General features: G+C 40.8%; 4 protein-coding genes across 6 annotated transcripts; 2 read left to right on the forward strand and 2 right to left on the reverse strand.

The window, feature by feature from the left end:
- Nucleotides 1–296: 296 nt before the first annotated feature.
- Nucleotides 297–5,255, reverse strand: LOC136437841 (PSME3-interacting protein-like). Its single transcript, XM_066432369.1, has 6 exons — nucleotides 5,047–5,255; nucleotides 4,323–4,421; nucleotides 3,342–3,464; nucleotides 2,561–2,720; nucleotides 2,259–2,332; nucleotides 297–2,151 (listed from the first exon to the last, which is right to left on the reverse strand). Exons 1-6 carry the CDS (start codon nucleotides 5,150–5,152, stop codon nucleotides 1,898–1,900), a joined length of 816 nt encoding a protein of 271 aa, XP_066288466.1. The 5' UTR covers nucleotides 5,153–5,255; the 3' UTR covers nucleotides 297–1,897.
- A 223-nt stretch (nucleotides 5,256–5,478) lies between these two features.
- Nucleotides 5,479–7,474, forward strand: LOC136437844 (guanine nucleotide exchange factor MSS4-like). The gene is made up of 2 exons (XM_066432372.1): nucleotides 5,479–5,683; nucleotides 6,354–7,474. Exons 1-2 carry the CDS (start codon nucleotides 5,576–5,578, stop codon nucleotides 6,588–6,590), a joined length of 345 nt encoding a protein of 114 aa, XP_066288469.1. The 5' UTR covers nucleotides 5,479–5,575; the 3' UTR covers nucleotides 6,591–7,474.
- On the reverse strand, nucleotides 7,285–18,638 carry LOC136437839 ((Lyso)-N-acylphosphatidylethanolamine lipase-like). 3 transcript variants are annotated; one of them, XM_066432364.1, is made up of 7 exons: nucleotides 18,467–18,638; nucleotides 17,752–17,837; nucleotides 16,830–17,281; nucleotides 10,219–10,300; nucleotides 9,666–9,777; nucleotides 8,780–8,966; nucleotides 7,285–8,166 (listed from the first exon to the last, which is right to left on the reverse strand). In XM_066432364.1, the coding sequence occupies exons 1-7, from the start codon at nucleotides 18,511–18,513 to the stop codon at nucleotides 8,029–8,031; spliced, it is 1,104 nt and encodes a 367-aa protein (XP_066288461.1). In that variant the 5' UTR covers nucleotides 18,514–18,638; the 3' UTR covers nucleotides 7,285–8,028. The 3 variants fall into 3 exon arrangements, with proteins under 3 accessions (XP_066288461.1, XP_066288460.1, XP_066288463.1); XM_066432363.1 differs by lacking the exons at nucleotides 16,830–17,281; nucleotides 17,752–17,837; nucleotides 18,467–18,638 and adding exons at nucleotides 10,718–11,169; nucleotides 11,724–11,803; nucleotides 12,187–12,317; XM_066432366.1 differs by lacking the exons at nucleotides 7,285–8,166; nucleotides 8,780–8,966; nucleotides 9,666–9,777; nucleotides 10,219–10,300 and adding exons at nucleotides 13,421–15,107; nucleotides 15,479–15,665; nucleotides 15,906–16,017; nucleotides 16,318–16,399.
- Nucleotides 18,639–18,807: 169 nt separating this feature from the next.
- On the forward strand, nucleotides 18,808–24,077 carry LOC136438386 (uncharacterized). Its single transcript, XM_066433156.1, has 2 exons — nucleotides 18,808–19,643; nucleotides 23,037–24,077. Exons 1-2 carry the CDS (start codon nucleotides 18,894–18,896, stop codon nucleotides 23,769–23,771), a joined length of 1,485 nt encoding a protein of 494 aa, XP_066289253.1. The 5' UTR covers nucleotides 18,808–18,893; the 3' UTR covers nucleotides 23,772–24,077.
- Nucleotides 24,078–24,757: the final 680 nt, after the last annotated feature.

Raw genomic sequence — 24,757 nt, forward strand, 5'->3', positions numbered from 1 at the left:
CTAGCTTTAGAAATAGCTGTCGTACCGTCGGCATATAAGGAGGTTAAACGGAAGCCAGTGACAAAACGTACGCTTTAAAGGACACTGTTTTCTCTGTGATTAAGCGTAGTGCAAAAGCGCCAGTGATGATCTGATCTTAACTGCTGTCCTATTTTATTGTTGGTGAACGACAAAAATGACCTTGTATACACCAAAGTTGCCAATTATGTATTTTTGATATTTCCTCACCTTATGATTAACAATCGTAAGCTTATGTATTCACACTGAGGCTTAGGCACAAACTACTACATCATAGCTAAAATTTTCTCATATTTATTTGGTATTAGTTACTTCCTCTCCACTGTATTTTCAGTTGGGTTATCATGATTATCAAAATCACAAACTTCTTTTTCACACTTCTTACACATCAGACTCGTTTCAGTAAATCAACATTTCAAGAAAAACAAACACACAATCAGGCCAGAAGTTGTGTATAGCTCCTTTCTACATTGTATATCTTTTTCCTTTGAATTCTTATCAATACACTCGATTGAACACATGTAGATATCTGTAAGTGAATAAATTAGCCTATCATTCCAATGGGGATTAGTAGATTTCACAATCTTCAAAGGAAAGCAACGTAAAATGAAGTTAATGTTAAAACATGCTGGTAGGCTAGTTACTACCTTGTCATGTCATGTCATGTCCATCACAATTAGCAGTTCAACCAATGATAGCATGGCAATTAGCAGTTCAACCAATGAGAGAGTGCCTACATGTTCAATAAATATTTGCCTTTCATGTTTCTACCTTTTGATGGAGGTGGATGGGGCTTTACCTTGATCGGTCTTTTGCAGCTTAGAAACAGACTGGTAAATATGAAATAGGGGGGGGGGGGCGCTTAAAATCATGATGCAAAGTGCAAACTTTCAGGTAAACAGTTTCAGAGTATTTTAAACGTTTCGTTGGCTTTTTCTTAAGAAACATTGTCTTACACATATTTAGTTGAAAGATATATGCACAGTTGCACACCCATAAGGTAATAATTGGTACCATAACATATTATTCAAGTTGATTCATCATTTTCAAATCAGTCATATTTTCTTTCAAGCATCCTTTCTACTGTAATATGAGGAATGCTGGCAGAGGAATTTGAATCTTAAGTAGGTAACAAGAAAGTATTGTTCCCATATGTGGATCAAACTATGAAACAATGTCACGCCTTATGAAGATGATAATTCTTCTACATTTCACAACATTCTGTGTTTGAAATACTCAAGATAGCATTGGTTCGTTTTTTTAAGTATCAACCATCAGAACACACCTTACCAGTATTGTATGTACACTGTAGTAGTATTACAATAGGAATAAAACTTTTAACAGTGTTTACAAGAATTACATCTAACATTGGTCGCTTTAACATTTTGAAAGGATGCTAAGAAATAAGTAAGATTTTAAAAATACAATTGACTTTGATGTGAAATATCACTACAACTGTACAGGTTAGGAAAGAAATGACTATAAAGAGAGAGCCATGTTCTGTCAATTTACATGTGACACTTTTCTTCATACAAAACAACTAGTCAAGGGACTGATGTTGGTTAGATTATCCATCCTCCTAGTGTCTTTTCAAAGTTAAAGTGACCAGTGTTATTCACATATCCGGCCACACCAATTTAATATGTTGGTTTTTGGATTTTTAAAAAATGATGCTGAATTACAAGATCAACATAAAAACAGTGTCTGAGTGAAAAGTTTGCACCTAGGTATGCACAATTTCGAGGGGTAAATAAAGTCAGATTCATGTTTTTCTCCCAACCCTTTGTTTTCGTCGTATCCTCTTGCTTCCGTGTTAACTTTACAATATCCGAGAACCAATGATATAAATTGGTGTGGCCCTAGTTTACTGTGAAAGTTGTCAGTGTCTGTGGTGTTGATGTTTCCCTCCCGCTGCGAGTTTACTGGCGGCCGTGCCGGCGCAACCTTTCATGAGGATGGGGACGACCTCGATAACGTCGGACTCGTCGCTGGAAGCCTCGCTGGAGTCGCTGCTGTAGTTGTACGCGCCCAGCCCGGGAAGCACCGCCACAACCTGCGCCGTTTGCAACTCCACAGCAGGAGTGTTGTCTGTTGTTGTTCTACTGTCGTCTGGTACGTGTGCTGTTTCTGTATCTGTGTGGACATTAGAATGCACAAATGTTGAGTAAAAAGAGGATACAAGGGGCTGTCAAAATTTGACAGAATGGCTGTATAAGTATCAAAGGAAGACTCAATCTCACCATGGGATGAACTGTCTTCGGACTTTGTTGCTTTTGGAAGACTACTGGTATCTTTGGCGTCATCACTGCTGCTTCTGGAAAGTATGAGATAAAAGTATGTCAATAACTTCATATAGAATTTGAACCAAGATCACAAATTGAAGATCTAAAAGGTTTGGATCAATCTCTATTGCTCAAATCAAGTCATTTTTAGAGTTTAGTTAAACAATTTGAAGGGTAGGTAATTTCTCTAACTTATGATTTCAACATCGCATTCAGGAAGATTATCTGTCCTGCCCAAAAACAAGCACTGGTTGTCTAACCTCTTTCTCTTGACTGCCCCAGCAAGCAGAGCCTGTTGGGACTTCCTTGGTTGGTTTGTTATTGGTTTGGGGGTGGGTCTCTTGGCACTTTGCTCCTGGTGAGGCTGTGAAGTGCTGCTTGTTGTCGCCTCCTCAGCCTCGTTGACAAGTTCTAGAGCTTTGTATGAATTGTGTTAAGGGAACAGCACAGCTCTGAGGATCATACTTGGATGAGAAAAGCATGTGCACCCTCTGGCTCTTTTAGTTAAAAATGTCACCCAGACTTTACTAGCACTTGTTACCATTATCAGGAATAGTTCATATAGACTCTTCTCTGATCAGACCACATACAATACTGTTTTATAGTTGGTCAATGAACAAGGCCATTCTTTACACATTTCTGAAGAAGTGTAAACTTACAAAATACAATCAACAGTATACAGTACTCAAGTCATATTCCTCAGACATATAAAGGCTCTACCTTAAATTATCAAAACTTTAAACCCATTGTTACAGTAATAATATGTCATACAGTATTCTGTTGACTGATATCTTAGGGAGAGGATGGCCGAAACAAAGCAGTCTCTCTTCACTTTTAACTTCTGTACTTTGTGATAATAAAAATCCTCTTGCACTTTTCTTGTAAAAAATCTTACTCCCACTGGGTGACCCCTGCCCGATCCTAGCTAACTTTTAAAATGGACCAGTCTTTAACCGTCTCCCTGCTGCCTAACCCTGTAACCAATAGACAATCGGTATACGTAGCCAAACAGCTACTTCAGTGTTCTTAAGGTTAAGGATATTCTTTGTTCCCTGATGACATCCCACTCCTCTTGTCTCTTCTGTCTCTCTATCTTGGCTCGGATGTTGTCCACCTCTCCAAGGAAGTTTGTCTCCTCCTCTTCCAACCCACGGAACTGGTTCTCTGCAAAGGGGTTGGGTTAAGTCGGGTGGCAGCATAAGTTGACTGCTAGCTACTAACATGTAAACAACAAGTAAAGCTTTATCTTAGTTGTTGCTAAAAACTGATGTACAGATAACTAATCTAGAACTTATAGAAGGACATAATTTTCTCTCTGTAATGAACGACAAGCAGTTCTGGAGAATAATCTTTGCTTGCTGCACCTCGTAAAGAGGAGGACTGATGATGATGATGTACAGTTGAGCCACTTAGTTATACTTATATTCTTACTGCAATGCAAGAACTGAGTATGCATTACTGGATACATCAGTTAAAACCAGGTGCAGTTCTTGCATATATAAGTGTGTGTATCACCCCTTTTCCACTACAGGATGCGACTGCTGAGTGACCAAACATTTGACAGGTCGCTCCATGAATTTCATAGATAAACTATCATGAAGAACAAATCTTGTCTTTTATTCAAAATCATAATTTTACAGTGCGCACTATCCTCCAATTAGAAAATCAAGGGTCCCACAAATCTAAATTTGGTTGCTCAATGATTGCTCAGTGATAACTGTCTACATGTAGTTGATGTGTTCAAACATTGATATTTTCCTAGAAGTAGTGGAAGGACAATCATAGAGTGGAATTCTTTACCACCAAGTACAGCAGAGCCATCTTCGCTGGATAGCTTTAAAGAACGCTTGCAGGTAGACGTGCAAAAGTTAGGTGTGACAGGCTGTTCGGTGTAATATAACCAGCTGCTGATTAGCCGCGTGCCTGTGAGCTGGTGTGTTACATGTTACGCCGAAGGGCGGTTATACGGGCTATACAGATAGTGGAGAGAGAGCCTAAGAAAAGGTTTGCTGGAATACTTACTGAACTTGAACTGTTCCTCGAACTCGGCCTGTTTCTTTTCCTTCTGTTCCTCCAGTCTGTCAAACAGCGAGCGAGGGTCATACTCCTCCTCTGGGCACTCTGGAAGTAGGGAGTGAAGAAACAAAAGTCTAGTTTGAATCATTGATTCTTGATTTCGTTTTATCTCAAAGGCTTTTAACTCTCTGATGCACAACAAGACTTGCATTTTTCATCTTTGTCTTTATCTGCATACATGAAACTTCCCAGTAATGCCCTAACATTAACGTTACATACATTTGTATACTATTGGGTTTTGGGAGTGATTGGGATTGTTGACACTGATTAATAGTTTGAAATCATAACGGATCATTCTGCTTGCTCTTTTTGAGATAAAGCCAAGGAATAGTATTTTTCTTTTCTCTTGTCACAGAATGATAAGTAACGTTATGATGTGAAGTGCCTTGGCCCAATGCTTGGCCTTGACCACGTGTATATATTTACTGGGCAAACAATGATATGTATGTGTGTATGCAAGGAGGTTTTATATAAAACCTCCTTGGTGTATGCAAAGTCAAGGGGGTATATAATCTCCCGACAAGGACTCTTAAGGGAACCAAACAGGAACAAGAATCAAAGTTGACAGACGTATGTGCTGTAACTTATATCATATGTTGAACAGTTTAAAATGGATATAAAAGAAATTGTCCCGTTAGTAGGCGTTACGGGTTGATGTGGGTTTACAAACCTTCCTGTTCGTCGGCGGTTCTGACTTTCTCCCATTCCTCCTGGCGTTTCTTCTTCGTCTCCTCTACCTGTGCTTCCGTCACAAACGATATTCCGCTGCCTGACATTCTGGAGTTAACAGTTACGTTCACTTTTTGATGACCAACTTCTCCAAAACTCCGCCGCCCTCCCTCTTTCTGTGCATTTAGGATCCAAGGCCCTCTTTCCCACAATGCCTCAGATTTAGGCTGTCTTACTAAACCAAAATGCTGCCAAGAAATTTATACCACAAAATAGCTTAAAGACTTGAAATATTGATAATCTTTGAACAACATAACTACAGAAAGACAAACAACTGAGCTAAATATTACGTATTTTGACGAATATTATCATGATTTTGTTAGAAAGTTGATGTTAATCTTATAGGCACAAAGTAAATACAGCAATAGACACATGCAGTGCAGGTGAGAATAGAGTTTCGACGGTCGTGCAGGAATGATTTTGCAGTATTGAGACAAAATCGAAGAAACCATTTTGAGGGAATATATAAGATGGATGAGCTGCTACAAGACGGAGAGAAGAACGCCAAGACTGTGACGTGCCAGCAGTGCGGCAGTATAGTTCTGAAACCGAACAACGCGACGCTGGTCAAGAAAGAGGTGAGTCCGCCCCCCTCCCCAAAATATCAGAAATGTTCAGATTCGTGCTTTGGTTATTAATAATAATAGGGATTAAAATGTTACTGTTTTAAGTATGACTTTCAGCATGACTATGATGAAAATCGAGCGATATCTTTTTTCTCAATCAAACGCTGTCTTACCTTAAGGCAAAAATGGCCATTTTAATACATGGTTTAAATTTACATAAATTTACATGCATGTAACAAAGATGTTAAAATGATCATCACAGAGAAACAAACTCTGGTGCATTATAGGATGATTATACAAGCTGTCAATGAAATAAGAAAAATGTGGCAGGGTATGACATCAGAAAGCATCATGCTGTGAATTTATTTTTTCTGCGGGGACTTAATTTCACGGTAGAAGGGGAACAGTGTCTTTTGTGATGTTTAAATTTGCCATTGAAACAATTCAGTAGTACAGTACTCAGTAGTATTGCAATGAAAATACATATTTGCTGTTAAGAGGGAGTAGTAAAAACTGCTGGAAAAAAAACACTGCAAACATTTCCAGATTTCCACTTTACCTCCTTGGTTTAAAAAGCAGCCAGGGGACAAATAACACTCCCGCCCTACAACCAACCAATTAATGCCATTTGACAAATTATGTTTTCACAACTGAACCAACACGATGTGTTCTGTGTTTCCAGAAGTTCCTCCCCAGCATGAGGAAGAAGACAGAGGGTACGGACCCGGCCGGCGACACCCTGCAGGAGTTCTGGCTCGTGACGGACATGTACACATTCGAGAACGTCGGTTTCACCAACACTGTAGAAAACATCAAGTTCCTGATCTGTGCAGACTGTGAAATTGGACCAATCGGATGGCACGACCTCAGCGACAAGCAGGCCTTCTACATAGCACTAGAGAGGGTGGAACATAAATAGTGCTGTGATAGGGGTTATCAGTATACTTTACACCACTTGGTATGGGGGGATTTCCCGTATTCGTCTCCAAATGGAAAATGTTTGGTTTGTACTGAAGAGCTTGCTCAGAAAGCCAAGTTTCATGTATTTTGAGGATAAAAAAGGACGAAAAATACAATAAAAATTACGTATATGTAACACTAACAGTGGTCCAGTTAGAAAGGAGGTTCAACCATAGAACTCTTTGTGTTGTATAAATTTCTATAGTGAGAGCAAGACAACGTATTGTATGATGAAGGATTGATACGCGAGTTAAGCCCAGAATCTCCCTTTTTGGTCACTCTTCACTTATACACTGGTAACAAAAGTAGCACTAAAATGTTAGGGGTCAGCATAAGGAAACAAAAGTGGTGGTGATGCATGAAGGGCAGGTCAACAGTCATCTCCAGACGCAATAAATTGTCATGTTCTTACTTTTGCACCATGTGCAATATGTCAGTTTAACTGACAAACACTCAATTATAACCATTACTTAGAATGATGGATAGTCTTCAACTATATAGATTGAAATGCTAATGTTACATGGAATACATATCCTCATCTGTTCAGCATCATAACTGGTATAGTAAAGACAAAGTCTTTCAAAAGTTCCAATGATGGACAGTTCAGAGGCTCAGAGTGTGTTAGGAAATTATGTTCATCACAGGCTATAGTAAATCATGTCATTGATTGGCTGATTCTTTAATCTCTTTATGCCAGATGTGATGGAGATTTACAAAAGTATGGTGTGACACCAGAAGATGCTAGTAGACAGGACAGTGGAAGTCACAGCTGATGATGGAATCACCATTGAGATAAAGTTTTAATCATTATGATGTATCAGCTTAATGATCTTTATTGAAATACAGAGTGAAAACAAAATGATTCCAAACATATGGTACATACACTTCACTCTCGAAAGTTATTTTCTTCTCTTTTCTTTGCTTGATATCATTTGTATCTACAGGAGCAGTAACTCTGCAATAAGCCTTTGATCGCATCAATTAGAATCAGCTGAGAAACATTTTGTCATACTTTTTGAATAAATGATGGTACATGATACGAAATCTCTAGGACTAGACATTCTGACAAGTTACAAGTTCTAGCTTTAAGTTTACAAGTTATACTTGATCAATACCAACCAAGGCAATAGATGGTCACCAGCTTCATCTCAGACATCTAAAAGAACTTGATTTTGCTTATAGCATATTCACATTTTGATATGAAAGTATCAAAAACATGATAAGAGACAGTATCAAAAACACATGTACTAATAGAAATACAGCATCATATATACAGTTTGCTTGAGACAGTACAGATATCAATCCAGATTTCAATACAAGTAGACTTCTAAAAACTTCTTTTTCATATATCAATGCAATAAAAACTGGTCACTTTGCGTTAGAAAAGGCACTGATCGTCATATGCTTGTCTCCATTATAGTTTGTGTAGTTTCTGACTGGTGCGCTCTGTCCGCATTATTACAGACCCACACCACCTTCCTGTTGAACTTGTCTGGTTGGTCAGCATACACGTGGTGTCCTGCCTCCTTGATGTACTGCAGACAGAAACCAAAGTTACAGATGCATTGTTTGAAGGGTATAATTTATAAATCAAGAAATGGTTGATAGTCAGATGTGTAGTGTACATGGAAATGCTCATGTATTCCTTGAAACATTGAAATTCCTTGAAACGTTGAACTTGTAGATACTACATGCAGTGTCTGTCCTTGTCACTATTTGAAGTATTTCCCTATAAATAAGCTAAAGCGCCCATCTCACTGTACTGGACACACGTCACGTTAGCGACTGAGCAATCTGCTCAACAAATTTCATAGATAAAAAACAAATCTTTTTATGCTTTGTGTGTTTTGTTGTCTTTTTAGCCATACTTTTACGCTTTGCATGATATTCTCACAGCAAGAGTAACACAAATCCAATGTAGGATGCAACTTGCCTCTGGTCCAGTTACTAGTAGATAAGGGGTTTAGCTGAATTAAGGTCCAGCTGGACTTTTTTTACACCAAATTTTACAGATTTTTAGCTTCCACTCTTCTCAACTAATCATACCAGGGAATTTAACAGAACCTACCTTGGAAAAAATCTTTGAATCACATAGAAGAGTCTGTTAATTCAGACACAATGATACAACCAAGAGGCAAAACTTCTCACCGTTACATCTACATATGACTCCCTCCTTAGAACCTTGATCTGCTTCCCTGGCCTGCTGTCCATCCAAGACTCGCCACCGAAAATAAACGTGATGGGCACATCCTCCCTCAGCTGTGTCATGCGGGGCAGCATGGCATTCCTGGCAAAGCCGTAGGGGATTTGCAAGTGGCCGAATGCCGTCTCTGCACTGTTATACACAGCAGAGATACAATGTATGTCAATAGAAAACAAGACTTTTGTTAAAAAAGGGTAAAGTGGTCAATCTCTGACTGAGGACGAAGAAAAGAAAAATGACCCATCATTTCTTGCACATAATCTGATGGTCATGTGACTCTAGTGATAGGTAAAAAGTGCCAGTAAGCCTGTAAATCCTCTTAAACTGGTCATGAGCGAAGTTAACTTCATTTGCCAACATAGATAAACTTTCATGCTAGAACATGTTAAGCATTATCTTTACTACTGTTAAAAAAAATGGACAAATGGTTTATAGTTTATACACTTGCAATGTCCAGCACGTCGCCGGAACGTAATGCGTATAGCCTGCTATTTAAACCTATTATATTAAACTGCCGAATCTCTTTTGTTCTCCTTGGTCAACGTTGCATCAGAGTAACAGCCGTTGCATAATTATATGTCTTTGGACACAACTAAATGAACCTACATACGAGGTATTAACACGAACACAACCTTAAACGAAACTTCTTGCTTACGTTTCAGCAACGTGCTGCAATGTCCTGTTCAGTTTAGCCATCGACTCCCTGTGTATCACATTATTCCCAAACTTTACATTTTGACTCATGAGCATCCTTCCCTAACAGTTTGAAATGGAATCAAGGCCCCCAACTATAATTTGTGATGTGTAAGCAGTAAGTGGGTGTCTCCTAACCTTGGTGGCTGTGCGTTGCAGTGGTAGAGGTAGTCAATGACAGTGAAGTCCTCAAAGGCATCGACAAACTTGGCTTGAAGATCTGGTCGTGCTCTGCGTATAAGCCTCGGACCTACACAAAACATGATAGGGAAAATGTAAACCAAAACAGTGCATCTTTGTACTCAAGGCATCTGGACTTACTTTTAAGATGTTTGCATATCATTGAAGAATGAAGGACATCATCTGAAACACTGAAAGCTTTACTTCTGTCCAGATGTACTGAATTATCATTGAATATGTATCAAACTATCAACTACATGTGGCGAGATGCACAACCTACCCTGAAAAATCAATGTAATTTTGTACCAAACCTTAGCAAAAATCATAAAAATCATGCCTTACCACAAAACGGGGGTAAGAAAAGTTTAGAAAGTTTTAACTCTACTGCAACTCGAATCACCAAATTTTCAACCAATTCTCTGGTCTTATATAACGTTACTTTCCAGAAGTGTGACTTGAGCACTGAGTCAAAGATATTTCATGCTAATTTAAGACAAAGAAACGTGCTCACCCCATGGCCCTGCTGCTCTGAAGGGTGACAGTGGGTTGAAGCGCAGCAGTATGGTACCAATCGCTCTCATCCAAACTGGGATCTGCAACAATTTAACACAATTATCTTACATGTTCATCATCTGACATGCCAGTCTATTCAAAAAAAGGTAGCCTGCATCAGTGTATGTTTCAGACGATGGTGTTTGCTGGCTATTTGTGTATTGAAAAACATTACATTAGACTTCATTTCTATTTTTACTTGGTACATTTCTTACTTGCAGTTTGCACATTGAAAGTGTTATAGGAGTGCAAAAACAAGAGATCTGATGCAGTCACCCATCAATCGAGAACCGAGATCGCAAGAACTTGAAGTCCAGAGTAAAACATTATCTTACTAGCCTTGCTTCCATCATTTTCAGCGAATTGAGGTGCCTGCTTCCCAATGGCCTCTACCTTAAGCTTGCTATTGGGATGCAGACACAAGCTGAAGATGACTGGGTACCAGGCTAACCCCTTACCCGAGCTCTCTGTTCCTCAGCAGCTTCTTCTGTCCTCTCAGGGAATCCCCAGGGGTCGGCCAGTATCAGGTGTTGGACTCTGTCTGGGTGTTTGATGGAGTAAGAGGCTGCCAGAAAACCCCCAAAGCTGTGTCCCAGCAGGATGAACTTCTCCAGCCCGACACCCTCCCTCCATTCCTCAATAGAGTTCACAAATTCCTCCTCCACTGCATCTGCATCGGTGCCAAACTTTGGCCGAGAACTTTGTCCAAAGCCCAGCACGTCAAACGCATAGACAGCTCGGTGTTTAGCTAAGGCATCGATGTTCAATAACCAGAAACCTACTCCAGCTCCAAAGCCATGTATTAGGACGATTGGTAGGGCCTCAGGATTTGGGGAGTCCACTTTGAGGGTCCATATCCTTCTGTCGTTGGAGATCGGGATGTAGAATCTGTCCACATCTGATTTCACATCTAGGAAGAGAACAATTTTTTAATTAGAAAATATCCAAGTATCTATAGCTGTCATCTCAACATCCCAATTAAGGACTTACGAAGAAATGTATTCAAAATAGTCATTTTACCTTTGAATCCATAATAAAACTATCTTAACCTTGAGTGTTCTCGATAGGGGAGGCTACAAAATCGATTTTTTAAATACTTTTTTGGTCCATAAGCCTTTTACTATAACGTTAGATCATCATCATAGATATAACATTGGATGTACATGTTTAGGTATTGCATAAAAGAGTTCCATTATACGTATCTTTATAATCTTTGTATGCAGGAGGAAAGAGACACACAAAAACAAACCAAAACCCCAGTGTTGCCACACATATGCTGAGCTATAGGCCTCTGCATCATAACATTAAGACTCCTTGTCTTTGAGCACATTGACAGTAACATGATAGCTAACGTTATATAGGAATACCCTTTTTGAAGCCTGGCTAAATCTTGACACAGCTGAATTCTTACAGACTAAGCAGCTGTTTTCAATAACTACAAAAGGACTATTTATGCCAACTCACGCTGCAGCACCCTTGTTTCTGCGTCGGCCAGGTGCGCCGGTGACGTCGGGCGCCACTTCAGCCGTCTGCCCAACCGGCACCTGTTATAGGACATGTCCAACATCGTTTCACAGGTCCTAAAAATACTTTTCCCAAATAAACTAAAATTCATCCCAACCTTCCACTGACAATTCACTAAGAACACTCAAAGCACGAGGTTTGCAATAAGCGAGAATATATCATACAAATACATAAATAGCGGTGAATCATAATCATACGTTGTATTAAAGATGACTTGCAGCTTTTCTCAAACATAGGTGAACGCCCCCTGCCGGTTCCTTGGGCCCCTCTGTCCTACATTTCTCGGCCTCTTCCAGCGACTTTTAACATATTTCATCCAAACGTTTAACATAAAATCGAACGTTAGCATAATGCTTAGACTCTTAAACAACATTTTGACATGGTGGGAGAGACATAACCTTACCTAGACTCTTGAGAAGACGAGTGTTCTTGGCGCGGGACACTCACGTCCGTCATGTTGCCCGAATTACACAAACAAACTCTTACGTAACTGCGTGAACTTTGACCTATTGGGCGGGGTTGCGTTTCCTTGCCAACCAATCGTCCTTTCATTACACCAAGCAGACGTTGGTGGGGACAAGGAAAATTGTGGCATTCTTAACCGTTCAATGCTTTTTTTTGTCTGAAAAAACTCCACCTGCTTTGACATGACTGGTTACGTTTCTGCTTTTGTTGGTGCCAGTGGTTTGTTGTGGAATTTCTAAATGATATGGATTTTTTATGAGTTTTAGAACTTTCTTTCTCCTGAAAAGATCTTAGCGACTTTCTTTGATACTACGGTAAAATACATAGAGCAGTTACTTAAACTTTTGATAATGTTGAAGATAACTGCTTCACTACAAACTTACATGCTTTCTAGAAACTAACCTGTTTGTTATGATCAGGGCCTGGTGCGTTAATCTCTGTGTGGATGGTGTTCAGCACCTAGACCTGAAACAGGTGTTTATCTCAGTGTGGATGGTGTTCATTTAGCTCCAGGGATAGCGCTGTGTTTACCTGTGTGTAGATAGTGTTCAGCACCAGGGACAGGTGCGTATGTATGTATGTGTGTGGATGGTGTTCAGCACCAGGGACAGGTGTGTTTGTAAGTGCGTGGATGGTGTTCAGCACCAGGGACAGGTGTGTTTGTAAGTGTGTGGATGGTGTTCAGCACCAGGGACAGGTGTGTTTGGAAGTGTGTGGATGGTGTTCAGCACCAGGGACAGGTGTGTTTGGAAGTGTGTGGATGGTGTTCAGCACTGGGGACAGATGTGTTTGCATGTGTGTGGATGGTGTTCAGCACCAGGGAAAAGTGCATTTAAGTGTGTGGATGTTGTTCAGTACCAGAGAAAGGCATGCTTACCTATGTGTGTGTGGTGTTTACCTGTGAGTGGATAGTGTTCAGCACCAGGGACAGGTATGTATGCACCAGGTATATACTAGTATATGTTTGCCTGTGTGTGGATGTTGTTCAGCACTAGGGAAAGGCATGTTCGTGTGTGCATTTAAAAATGCAAATAGCCAATACTATCCAGAGAGTGTGCTCCTGCACCCCTATTCCACTTCCCCACCAAGACAACTCAATTTACTTTAGTTCTACTTTAAGCTAAAAGAGACAAGAGACAAAATATTCCATTACACAAACTGGAGGTCAGGTATTTTTAAAATCTATCTGTAATTCAATATAAGTGAGAAAAGTTTACACACATGTAATATTATATGTTTGTTAAAAACCTGTTCTGTGTATTAATCTGTCATGGCCATTAAATCCATTTAAGTTCATCTGACAACCTTTAAGATATGCAAGACATTCCTGAGACTGTTAAGAGAGGTCTACATGGGTGGGTGTGTATATATGCTATGCTATGTATTGAATTAGAGCGGTCAGATAACAGATGACATAAAATCAAAACAGGGCATGAAGCCCAGATGGTCTGCCTAGGTAGGTAGGATTATGCATAAAGGACAAAAATGCTTGCAGAACCCCTTGATACATACACTTGTACATGGCACCATTTTCACATAACATCAAGCGAGATATACTTTGGCTAATTTACTCGGCTCATAATCATATTGTTGATCTGGACAGTCATTTTTCCATTTTGAGAGCACCATATTAGGGTTGTCACTGGATCTACAGTTAATGCCACAGATCACTTGACAGAGCATGCTTTTCTCTATATAATGATACTGCAATTTTGGCATGACGTCTACAGTTCTACAAATATTTGACTCTAAAACCTGTTCGGGGTTCCAAATTTCTTGTGTGCTTCCATATCCTAAGTAACCAGACTTACAATCATAATCACATGAAAGTGAAGGATGTATATACATGTCAACTCCACTAACATTGTACAATTTCATAATGAATAAAGCATTTTTAAAGTTAATGTCAGACCAATCAGTTTCTGTTAAAATGTCTTTTCCCCAAGACATAGATCTGTGCATCACAATTAACCTAATTATTGCAGAATAGACCTATCCTGACTGTCCATCACAATTAGCAGTTCAACCAATAAGAGAATGGCAATCATCTGGCGGACCAATCACAGATATTTGCATTTTGATGTTTTCATTTTGCATTTCTAACTTTTAATGGAGGTGGGTGGGGCTAGGGGATTGGTCTATTGCTCCCTCCCACTGCAACAGATAGACTGTTAAATAGTACTGTAAAATGTTCTGAATAGTATGAGTTCAATACTTTTCTTTTTCCAACATTGTTTTTATCACAGTCTACCCATTAAGTTCCTTCTAACAAATACATGCTTGCAGAGTACAATGAATAGCCTAAAACCTAATTGTTGCAGAATTGCTCACTCTAGATCTCTTAAGTATAGACAAAAATAGACAGTTTACTGTAAAATGGTTCTACATTCAACACTCTTCTCTTTCATACATTGCAGTGTTTATCACAGTCTACCCTAATGTTCCTTTTGACAATATGTGCGTAATAGCAATACTGGTAGGATGAAAATACTGTAAATCTTGTAACTTTCACGATGGTTATATTTTCGTGGTTTTTGAGGTGACTATTCAACTGTAAATATGAATTTCCAATATATTACTACCATACTGCAGAATTATTTCAACTGAGTTTAAAACAGTGCACAAACCTCTTTTTCCCTCCTTTCGTAAAATAAAACCACCGTGAAAGTTAATGAATTTACAGTACTAGCCATCGGACCGTCCAGTTTACGGTTCTGTCAGCACAATCTAAATGATTGTCTTTTTGTTATTCTTTTCAGACAGCTGTGCCTTGTCCGTTTTTGCACACACTTGCACCACCAGCCTGTTGAAGTCCTCATACTGGTCAGCATACACGTGGTGTCCAGCCTCTGGCACACTCTACAACAGATAACAAAATTGTTAACCAGTGAGAACCAGCATAACACAAAATACACAATGTATAATCTCCAAGCAGAGGTTAGTAGGGAATATTGTGACCTTCTTATCATATGCCCTGATTTTTGGAGGGCATATGATAAATGTAAATGTATAGAGCAACTCTTCAACTACTCTGCTGAGGTAGCCATTTGGGTAGCAAATCTATATTTGTTGCAAGATTAGACAGAAGGGAGAAGGCTAAATAGAAGGATTTTTCTATTTTTCTGTTTCACGCGTTTTGTGAGGGAGGTCAGGGGTCAAATATTTATGATTTTTACTGGGCTGAACCTCTGTCCGCGGGTTTTAATACAAAAGAATAACTGTTCTCTCACCTGCACGTCCACATAAGAGTCCTGTCGTTGCACCTTTACTTGTTTTCCCGACTCCTTGTCCATCCAGGACCGGGCGCCGTAGATGAACGTGACCGGGATGTCCCGCCGCAGCTGCATCATGCGCGGGAGCATGGGGTTCTTGGCCCAGCCAAATGGAATCTGCATGTAAGAGAATGCTGCCTCACCACTGTAAGAAACAAAAGGTATATTTTCAACACAAAATAGTTTGAAGAGAATAGCAAAGAAAGAGAGAATAACTACAGATGGATACCAACAAATGATCACAAAAAGCAGTCAAATATCTACATATTGGCCATGTAGCATATTAACAAAAATCAGTTGATATTATCAATACAGTTAGGATAATAAAGGACATATAGGAAGGTTATCTCAAGAACGAAAGTTTATCTGAAGAACATCGGCCTACCTTGGAGACTGGGCATTGCAGTGATAGAGGTAGCTAAAGATTGTGTCATCATCAAACACTTCTGAAAACTTCGCCTGAAGGTCTGGCCGGAACCTCTGTACAAGACCCGGGCCTACGGCAAATACAGGGAACGTTTAGAAAAACACAAAGTAACAATGGTATCTTGTTCCAAGGCATCATTATAGTATAAAGCATGATTTGCTTACAGCACAAGTAGTCAAGTACCATACTGTATTTCGAGTTGGTCAAAATTCGCATAGAGTTTACTACATATGCAAGGCTTAGGGCTGATAAGGCATTTGATGTAAAACAGCTAGATGACCAACATAGCATTCTCCTAATTCCAAAGAGCAGATACCAAAAGATTAGCACATTCTCTAATGTATCATGGCAGAGATCAGCAGCTGCTTACCCCAGGGCCCAGCCGCCCTGACAGCCGCAAGTGGGTTGAAGTTCAGAAGCACAGTACCAACAGCCTTGATCCAAAATGGCACCTGGAACATCAAGTAAGGTGTATCACAAACATATACAAGGACTGCGTATGTAATTTTTTACCCCAGGCCCAGGGCCCTGCTACCCTAACTGCTGCTAGAGGGATGAACTACCACATGACAGTTACAATAGACAGAAATGTATGACTGCTCCAGTATCTACTTAATGTTCCGGTATGTTCACTAACTTTGGAAGTACAATGTACATTAATCGTAGATTGCTACAAATCTCATACAGTTCAAAAGGCAGCCTTCTGTATGTACCTGTGTCTTGTATCTTGTCTTGTAACATTGTTGTAAAGCTAACACTTCATCAAGAAATGATCACCAATACTACAAAAAGTTTCTTTCTTCAGAGGGTAACATTGCCCGAAAATGGAATCAAAAATCTAGAGAGAGAACTTAAAACCAGCAAGTTATCTGAACATCTCACCCGAGCTCTCTGTTCCTCAGCAGCCTTCTCTGTCCTCTCAGCGAATCCCCAGGGGTCAGCCAGTATCAGGTGTTGGACTCTGTCTGGGTGTTTAAGGGAGTAGGAGGCTGCTAGAAAACCCCCAAAGCTGTGTCCCAGCAGGATGAACTTCTCCAGCCCGACACCCTCCCTCCATTCCTCGATAGAGTTCACAAATTCCTCCTCTATGACATCTGCCTCGGTGCTGAACGTTGGCCGAGAACTTCTCCCAAATCCGAGAATGTCAAACGCGTACAGCGATCTGTGCGTACCAATGGCGTCAACATTCAATAACCAGATAGCTGATCCAGCTCCAAAGCCATGTACCATGACAATAGGGAGGGCCTCTGGCTTTTTGGGGTCTACTTTTAGAGTCCATATTCTTCTGTTGCCTGTGATTCGAACGTAGAAACTCTCAAAAGCAGATTTCACATCTGGAAAAGAATTTCATCAGTCAGTCAGTTTTAAAGCTTTCACTTCCAACTGTTTATCAGCTGTAAAAAGCTAATTCACTCAACTGATTTGATATTGTAAGCAAAATCTTTGCAACCTTTTCTTTGTTGCCTTTATCATTTACTTTCATCATTGTTAAAAGTCTTTACAGACTGGTACTAATATCCAACATTCAAAATTACTTGCTCAGGATATCCACAACAGAGGCTTCATAGAAACATTTGTATGTCATAAATGTATAATAAACTTTTGAGATGTCCTCAAAAAAGTACAAATAGCCCCAAATAGGAGTGATGATCACTCAATTGAAACTAGAAACACGTTGTTGAAAAATGACATGACGACACTATTTAACACATTTCTGTTGAAATAGAATGTTCTTGATAAGTTAACAATGTTGCTGCTGTTCTATGACGGACAGATGTCATTCAAGATCACATGAACAGCTTACGTTGTAGCACCCTTGCCTCAGCTGCAGCCAACTGTGCCATGGATGTGGGGCGCCACTTGATGTTGAACCAGCTTCCCAGGAAAGATCTGAATTTCAGAAACAAGACACAAAAGTGTTACCCACTCACAATCACAATTCAAGACAACACGGTACACTGGGGGTATGTAAAGTATGTTTGAATCTCATCACTGTTGTTAGTTATTTACATGTATGGTGACTCTTTTATCTATGCGCAAACATCACAGACGAGCTCATTCAAAATAGGTACAAACACTAAAATCTTGCACTGAAGTTGTTCAAGTAGGCGTGTGCCTTTCTACATAATGATTAACGGTTTCGTGGGAAAAACAAACAACAGTTACATAATTCGCCTGAGTTTTGGGATTTACACATTGGGAAACATAATTTTATGTCATTCAGTTCAACAGTGAAAGGAACGTAGTGTTAATTATGCTAGCTTACGGCACTCTAACGCCTGCGTACATATGAGTCATAAGAACTAAGAGTGACTTGCATGTTTTTGCTAAAAAAAACAAGGTCCCAAAATTTGATCAACAACCGGCATACATCGCATCGGTCTTTTCCCCACGTCTCTCTACGCTTCGCCTCGGCGATTTCTGCCTTCTTAAACAATCCCCCCATATACGTAGGACTACAAGGCACAACCCAGCACCATCTTATGTCGCTGACAGTCAAAGGAAAGACCCCAACTCACTTTGATTCTGCGACGGCTAGCTCGTCTGACTTTGCGCTGTCCTCCATCTTGTGTAATCGTCATATGACGCAAGTGACCTGTGACCCACTTTTTGTTTTGGGTTGCGTCATTGCAAAAACATACTTAACGATTGTGTATTGTGTTCAAATAACAGCAAAATAACATCACAATCAAAACTGTTTAAAACTGTTGTGTTAGCTCTGTACCCCCAATATAAAACAAAGACATTGGACTTTTGATAATAATTTTCTTCAAACCTAAAACCACCCCTCAGACTAGAATGGGGTCTTCCATAAACCCGGAAGTAAAAAAGGCACTTGCCGGTGGGCGATTTCCCAAATCCAAACTTGATTTGGTGTACCTGTAACATAGCTGTATGTAACGCTGTTAACGACAGCTTTTTGCCGATTTCTTGCCAGATTTCGAGATGTCTCCCCCCGTTTCGTTAAACGTTGGCGGCCACATCTACACGACATCGCTGTCCACGCTGACCAGCTATCCTGACTCCATGTTGGGCGCGATGTTCAGCGGAGATCTACCGACGGGCAGGGACGACCAAGGCCGCTACTTCATCGACAGGGACGGCGAGCTCTTCCGCTTCGTCTTGAACTTTCTCCGCACCACGGAGCTCCTGTTACCCGAAGACTTTAAGGAACTCTCCCAGCTAAAGAAGGAGGCGGATTTCTACCAGATCCAGCCGCTAATCGAGGAACTGAGGAGGGATGAAGCCAGAGCGATGTGCCCGAGAGGGGAGGGCGACGTTCTCATTATCGAACACATTTTCAACAAGAACGCGGGTGGAAACGAGTACAGGGTGGTAGTCAGTAGAACACAGCCAGAGTGTAGGCTACAGGAGGTAAAACAGGTGCTGTCGAGCCTAGCCGTCGAGTGTAACAGACAGGAGCTCCTACCGGCGTGGATACGGAACCTGCGCGTGTCGGTTCACATAGAGGAGAAGTGGAAGTGGTCCTTCGAACTGATCGCGACGTTCACAGACGGCGGAGGGATGCCGCGAGCCGCGAACATCGAGGCAGTGGTGCCCGTCACGGCGCTTCTCAGGGCATATATGGACGTGGGGTACGTTTTGCAAGGGGGTCCGACTCCCGTGCTACAACACGACCCTAAAGAAGCAGAGAAGTGGGTGCTAGTGAGGAAACGGAAAACGCCTTCTCCATCTTAATATTTGCATCACGCGTATACGATGTAGGAGGTAAACAGACGGAGATGGTGCTACGTCGGTACATAGGGTAAAGCATCTACTACCATAATTCCGCTAGGTCACATATATCCGCCACCCTGAAAAAAACGCCCCCCCCCCCCCAGTATTGAATGCCCTCCTGTAACTGTACATACCGGGACGGTGCTGCACTAGAGATATCTCAAACACACTGTTGTTCAAAATGGAGGATATCTGTAACCCGGTGGATGGATGTTAATGGTGTAAGGAGAGGACTGGTGCTGTCTGTCACGTGTCGCCAGTATTTCAGGGACTATGTCATTGAAGTGTACATGTATGGCTTCCCATATACAGCTTAGCTGCAATTTACGAATGCCTTGCCTAGGTACCATGCTTCCAATGGAGCTGGCTATATAAGACAGTCGCTATTAGAATAGTAGGAACCGGACTATCAATGCAAATGCCGCGGACAGAGAAGGGAACAGAGAAGCGGCATGTATAAATATATCTAGTAGTCATGTTGCTATATGCAATCTTTCGCTCGGAAATTCTATCGATAAGCGTATCAGGGATTTAATAGTTGTAGATCAATGTGTGACAGTGACTGACGTTTTATTGTCATCGTTGCTGGCTTTGCTTTAATTTCGTTGTACTTTAACGTAAGAGCAGTCAAATTCTATTAACATGATCGCATGTTTATTACATCGCATCAAGGGACCATTTTCATAGAAGTTCCTATTATGGCGAAGGAAAAAATAAGTGTTTTTGTTGCCTTTTTTGTCCCATATCAGGTCAGTTGCAAGACAGTTCTCGTATTTTATATTAATGTTTATTTTTGTACACAATGTGATGTTATTTATTTATTAACCTTTTAACTAACCATCAGAGTACTTAAAAGCTCTTTTGTATTATGTTATGCATATGTTCAACTTTTAATAGTTGACGCCTTTTATATTCAATTTTGCTTGTCATGAAGTTATAATTCTTGAAAATTGTGATTTTTGCTATCAGGTAACGTAATGACAGCAAAACACATGTAGTCCTAGGTTTGGATATCTACATTAACCCATGCAACAAGAATCTTCTCAGCGCAATGAGGAAATTTTGCGGACTATGAAAGTTCGAAAGTATCGCTTCGTCACAGTACAAGTTGTATTTATGGCATGTGTTAGGACTGTCATGGCATGGTGCTACAAAGAAATGCTGAAGTTGGTAGGATGTGCTGCATTTAGTCCAAGTACCAAGAAGTTGTGATATACCCCAGTGGTAGCTACTGATGCAAATTCTTCCGTAGGTCACGACATGTAAATTTTATGGATGACATCTACTGCAGACTCCAAATTTAATGCTAGAGGGCGAAGAAAAGATGGGTAAAAATGACAAAATTGTCAAAATAGACACCATAAACGTTGTAACAAGAATTGAAGTGACAAAATATGGTATCGTAGCCAACATGTCTTTTATTCCTGTATTCAAGGAGTGCGCAAAGTGACACTAGTGTGGTAGACTGGTATCACTTACCAAGTTGGCAACTACACTTATGGCAAACACATCTGTGCCACTTTTACGACTATCCAACTAGTTTCACTTCTACCACAAGTCCACAACAGTCATGGCTACCTCACTAGTGTCACTTCTACAAGCACAGTCAAGGCTACAACACAACATGTTTTCCCATTTAATACTTTCTCGTCATGTTGACCATCTCCGGAGGGAAAAAACTTCTTGTCTTATTTTTCCAAACAGGCGAAAATTGATGAGCGCACTTTTGTCATCCATAGAATTTACTTGTTGTGGCCTCAATGTAAAAACAAACCATTTTCTAGTATCTTTAAATGAATAATCTTAATGAGATGAACCTGTATCAGGTTCGTAGAAAAATAAAAGTATATAGAATAAATATGGTGCTGGAGAGATAGTACATGAATAAATTAATGTTCACAAAACCTCAGGGGAGACAATAGACATATTGTAATTCTAAATCAACCATAACGCCACTGTGTTGGTGCCTCTGATGAAGTTATCCAATGTCTAACAACTCGCGATAGAATACTTCTAGATAGTGGCGAATTGTACTCAGAAATAAAAAGGCTGTACTGGTATCAAAAAGGAAGTGTGGAAACTCTCAGTGTTGTTAACATTACTTTTCATGTGTGGTAGCGGTCAATTGTTGTCTTTTCTATAGTTCCCCAACTACAGTATTGAGTATACAATATTTCCGGGTTATTATCCTTTTTTACACACATTATTGTAAATCATGAAATGTTTGCGGTGATTTTATTTACATTACACGGTTTTCCTCTCCAGCGCGAAATTATGACGCCGCGAATATCCGTTACCATGGATTCACTTTTTTCGATCTTGAACAATCAAACTATCTGTAATTTCTTTGAGCCACATGGACCACTAGCCTTAAAGTTTGTTGGCTTTGCGACTTGACACGGGCGTATGGATCGTACAATTCGGCAAAAAAGGAATAACTGACCAGTAAAGTCAGTCGACAGTAAGGTATATACATGAACTTCCGCCTGCGCTAGCATATGAAACTCTGGTGGCCAAACTTCCCTAGCTGGCACATATTCTCCCTATAGCTGGCGTCGTTTGTCTGGTAGAGACCTGTAATAACTAGTGTACTAAAGAATTGTTCAAACCACAATCTTAAAACACAGCGAAAATCTTCTTTTCCCTCCTTCCGCGAACTTAAACCACCGCGAAAATGAACAAATCTACCTGATGCTGAAGGAATTCCAGTATCCCACCACTGCAAGGTTCTCTTTTGGGAACCTACGAATCGTCTTTTTAGGCCAGTTGGTGGACAGAAAAAAAATAGAAATCCCGATAAAAAGACGTCAAGAACAAGCCGAAGCCTAACCTCTGCTTGGAGAGTAGTAGGCATCCTCCCTTGCACCGCTACGCCCACTTGCATTGCCATTGACAGACAGCGGTGCGGCTTATCTAAGCTCAGCTCAGCCCTGCTGACCCACATGGTGTATAGTTGCGACTCACTGACCCGGAATGACCCCAATGTTTATGTAGTAAGGTAGATCTTTAATTTTTTTTCCATCTTGAACAACCGAACTACCTCTAATTTCCTTGAACCACACGGACCGCTAGACTTACAGTTTGTTGGTTTTGCGACTTGATACTCTGTGTCCTCAGAACGTATCTGTACATGGACTACTTTGACCACTTTCTCCATGTAAAAGTACAGGCGCATTTGTTCACCCGCATTCAAATACGTAACGCAATATCTGATGTTGCTAGCAGCCATTGTTCTAAGCTTCTTGGTGACCCTGCACACTGTCAACATTAAAACAATCGGTTGGTACAAAAGATGTGGATAGGGTTTTCATCCTAGGTGCGTATCCTGTCACAAATGCCCCCTCAAAGTAGCTGGTGCGGGGCAGCCGGTACACCATGTCGTCTGAAGACACGCCAGTCACCCTGAACGTCGGGGGCTTCATCTATACAACCCTTCGGTCCACGCTAAGCCGCTACCCCGACTCTGCGCTGAGCGCCATGTTCAGCCCTATCCGCACCCTCGTGACCGACGAACACGGCCGCTGCTTCATCGACCGAGACGGCAAACTCTTCCGCTACGTCCTCAACTTCCTCAGAACCTCCGAGCTACTTCTCCCAAGGAACTTTGACGAGCTAAGACAACTGAAGAAAGAGGCTGAGTTCTACAGCATCCAACCGTTGACGGAAGCGCTGAGTCAATACCAGTTCGGACAGTTTGCCACAGTTCACATGATGATGTCCACAAGCTCTACCGCACACAGCGCTTGCTTCAGGTTCCTGACGAGTGACAACGCCACCAGAGAACGCGTCAGGACAGCTCTCCATAAAGCCATCCTCATGTACTTTGAACTGCCACCTGATCATGACAATGTACTTCCCGAGGAGGTATACACCACTCCGGACGGACTGGCGCTGGATGTCGGAGCGCGCGCGATGGAGAGAAAGTCGTTAAACGAGGCACACATTCTCGAGGCGCTGGTCAGAGCTGGGTTTACCATCCAGGGCAGCAGCCACCACTGCTGTCAGCAGAACTGTTGTGAATACACGTGGACATTGGTGTGTCAGTCCTGCGGCATGGCGGATCCTATTTTCTTTACGACGATTTGACTACGTCATGTTTTGGGTACGCACAGAAGAAGGACACTTGACACTGGTAAAGATAGCCCTAAATCTGCGTCATGAAACTCCAAAGCAAAATGGAGTCCGCCGTCACAGTGCAAGCAACGGTACAGGTCTTTGCAGATGCGGCACCAGCTTGCAATCTTTCTTATACATATTGCTTATACCATACAGAGATATGAATAGTTTGGAGTTTGTAAGATACAGTTGTGTACATTTTTGGCGTTAGTTATGGAGCATGTTGCCCTCACGATTGTATATAAAACAAAATTTGTTTGATGTTGCTTCCGGAAACTCTACGTTTGTAAATCAAGCAAAGCGTTAGCAAACGTTCGGCTCTTCTTTGTGTAATGATCCGTAGGATTGAATTCTTTGGTGCATGTTTGCATTGGGAAACATTAGCAGGCGCAAGCATAGGATACCGGTTACATACATGTTCGGTCATCATAACAAGGCTGAGACCTTTCACATGCGTCACACGACAAGCTTACCACAACAAATTAGGAACATTCTTAGGATGGTTGTGGATACGTTGTACAAAACTAAGCTGTTTTGTGTCCACAAATGTTGTTGTAAATCCTTGTAACGGCCGGTTCTGCCATAGCCTATAAAAAAATACGTAAGGAAAGCTGAAATCATATGACGTAACGTAACATAACCAATTAACGTCCGATTTATTCAAAACGTATCTATCTTAAAACTGCGCGGACGGAGCCAAATTTCAAACCCATGGGCAGAAATATCAGCTCTTCTAAAAAGAAAATGCATGGTCTGTAACTTTTTCTCCGCCTATTTAAAGGTGCCCTAAGCGATTTCAGGGGGTAAAACTTGAAATATTCTGGGGAAAACAATTCTGTTTTGTGAGGTTGAAACTGACATTTGCTTCCCCATTCTAGCACATCTGCATCATTATTTCAGACTTTGGGCGTTTAAAAATAGCACAGAAGCAAGCCACAAAAGGAGTATTTTATTTA

Source organism: Branchiostoma lanceolatum, chromosome 7 (assembly GCF_035083965.1).
Source record: "Branchiostoma lanceolatum isolate klBraLanc5 chromosome 7, klBraLanc5.hap2, whole genome shotgun sequence".
Taxonomy (NCBI): Eukaryota; Metazoa; Chordata; class Leptocardii; order Amphioxiformes; family Branchiostomatidae; genus Branchiostoma; species Branchiostoma lanceolatum.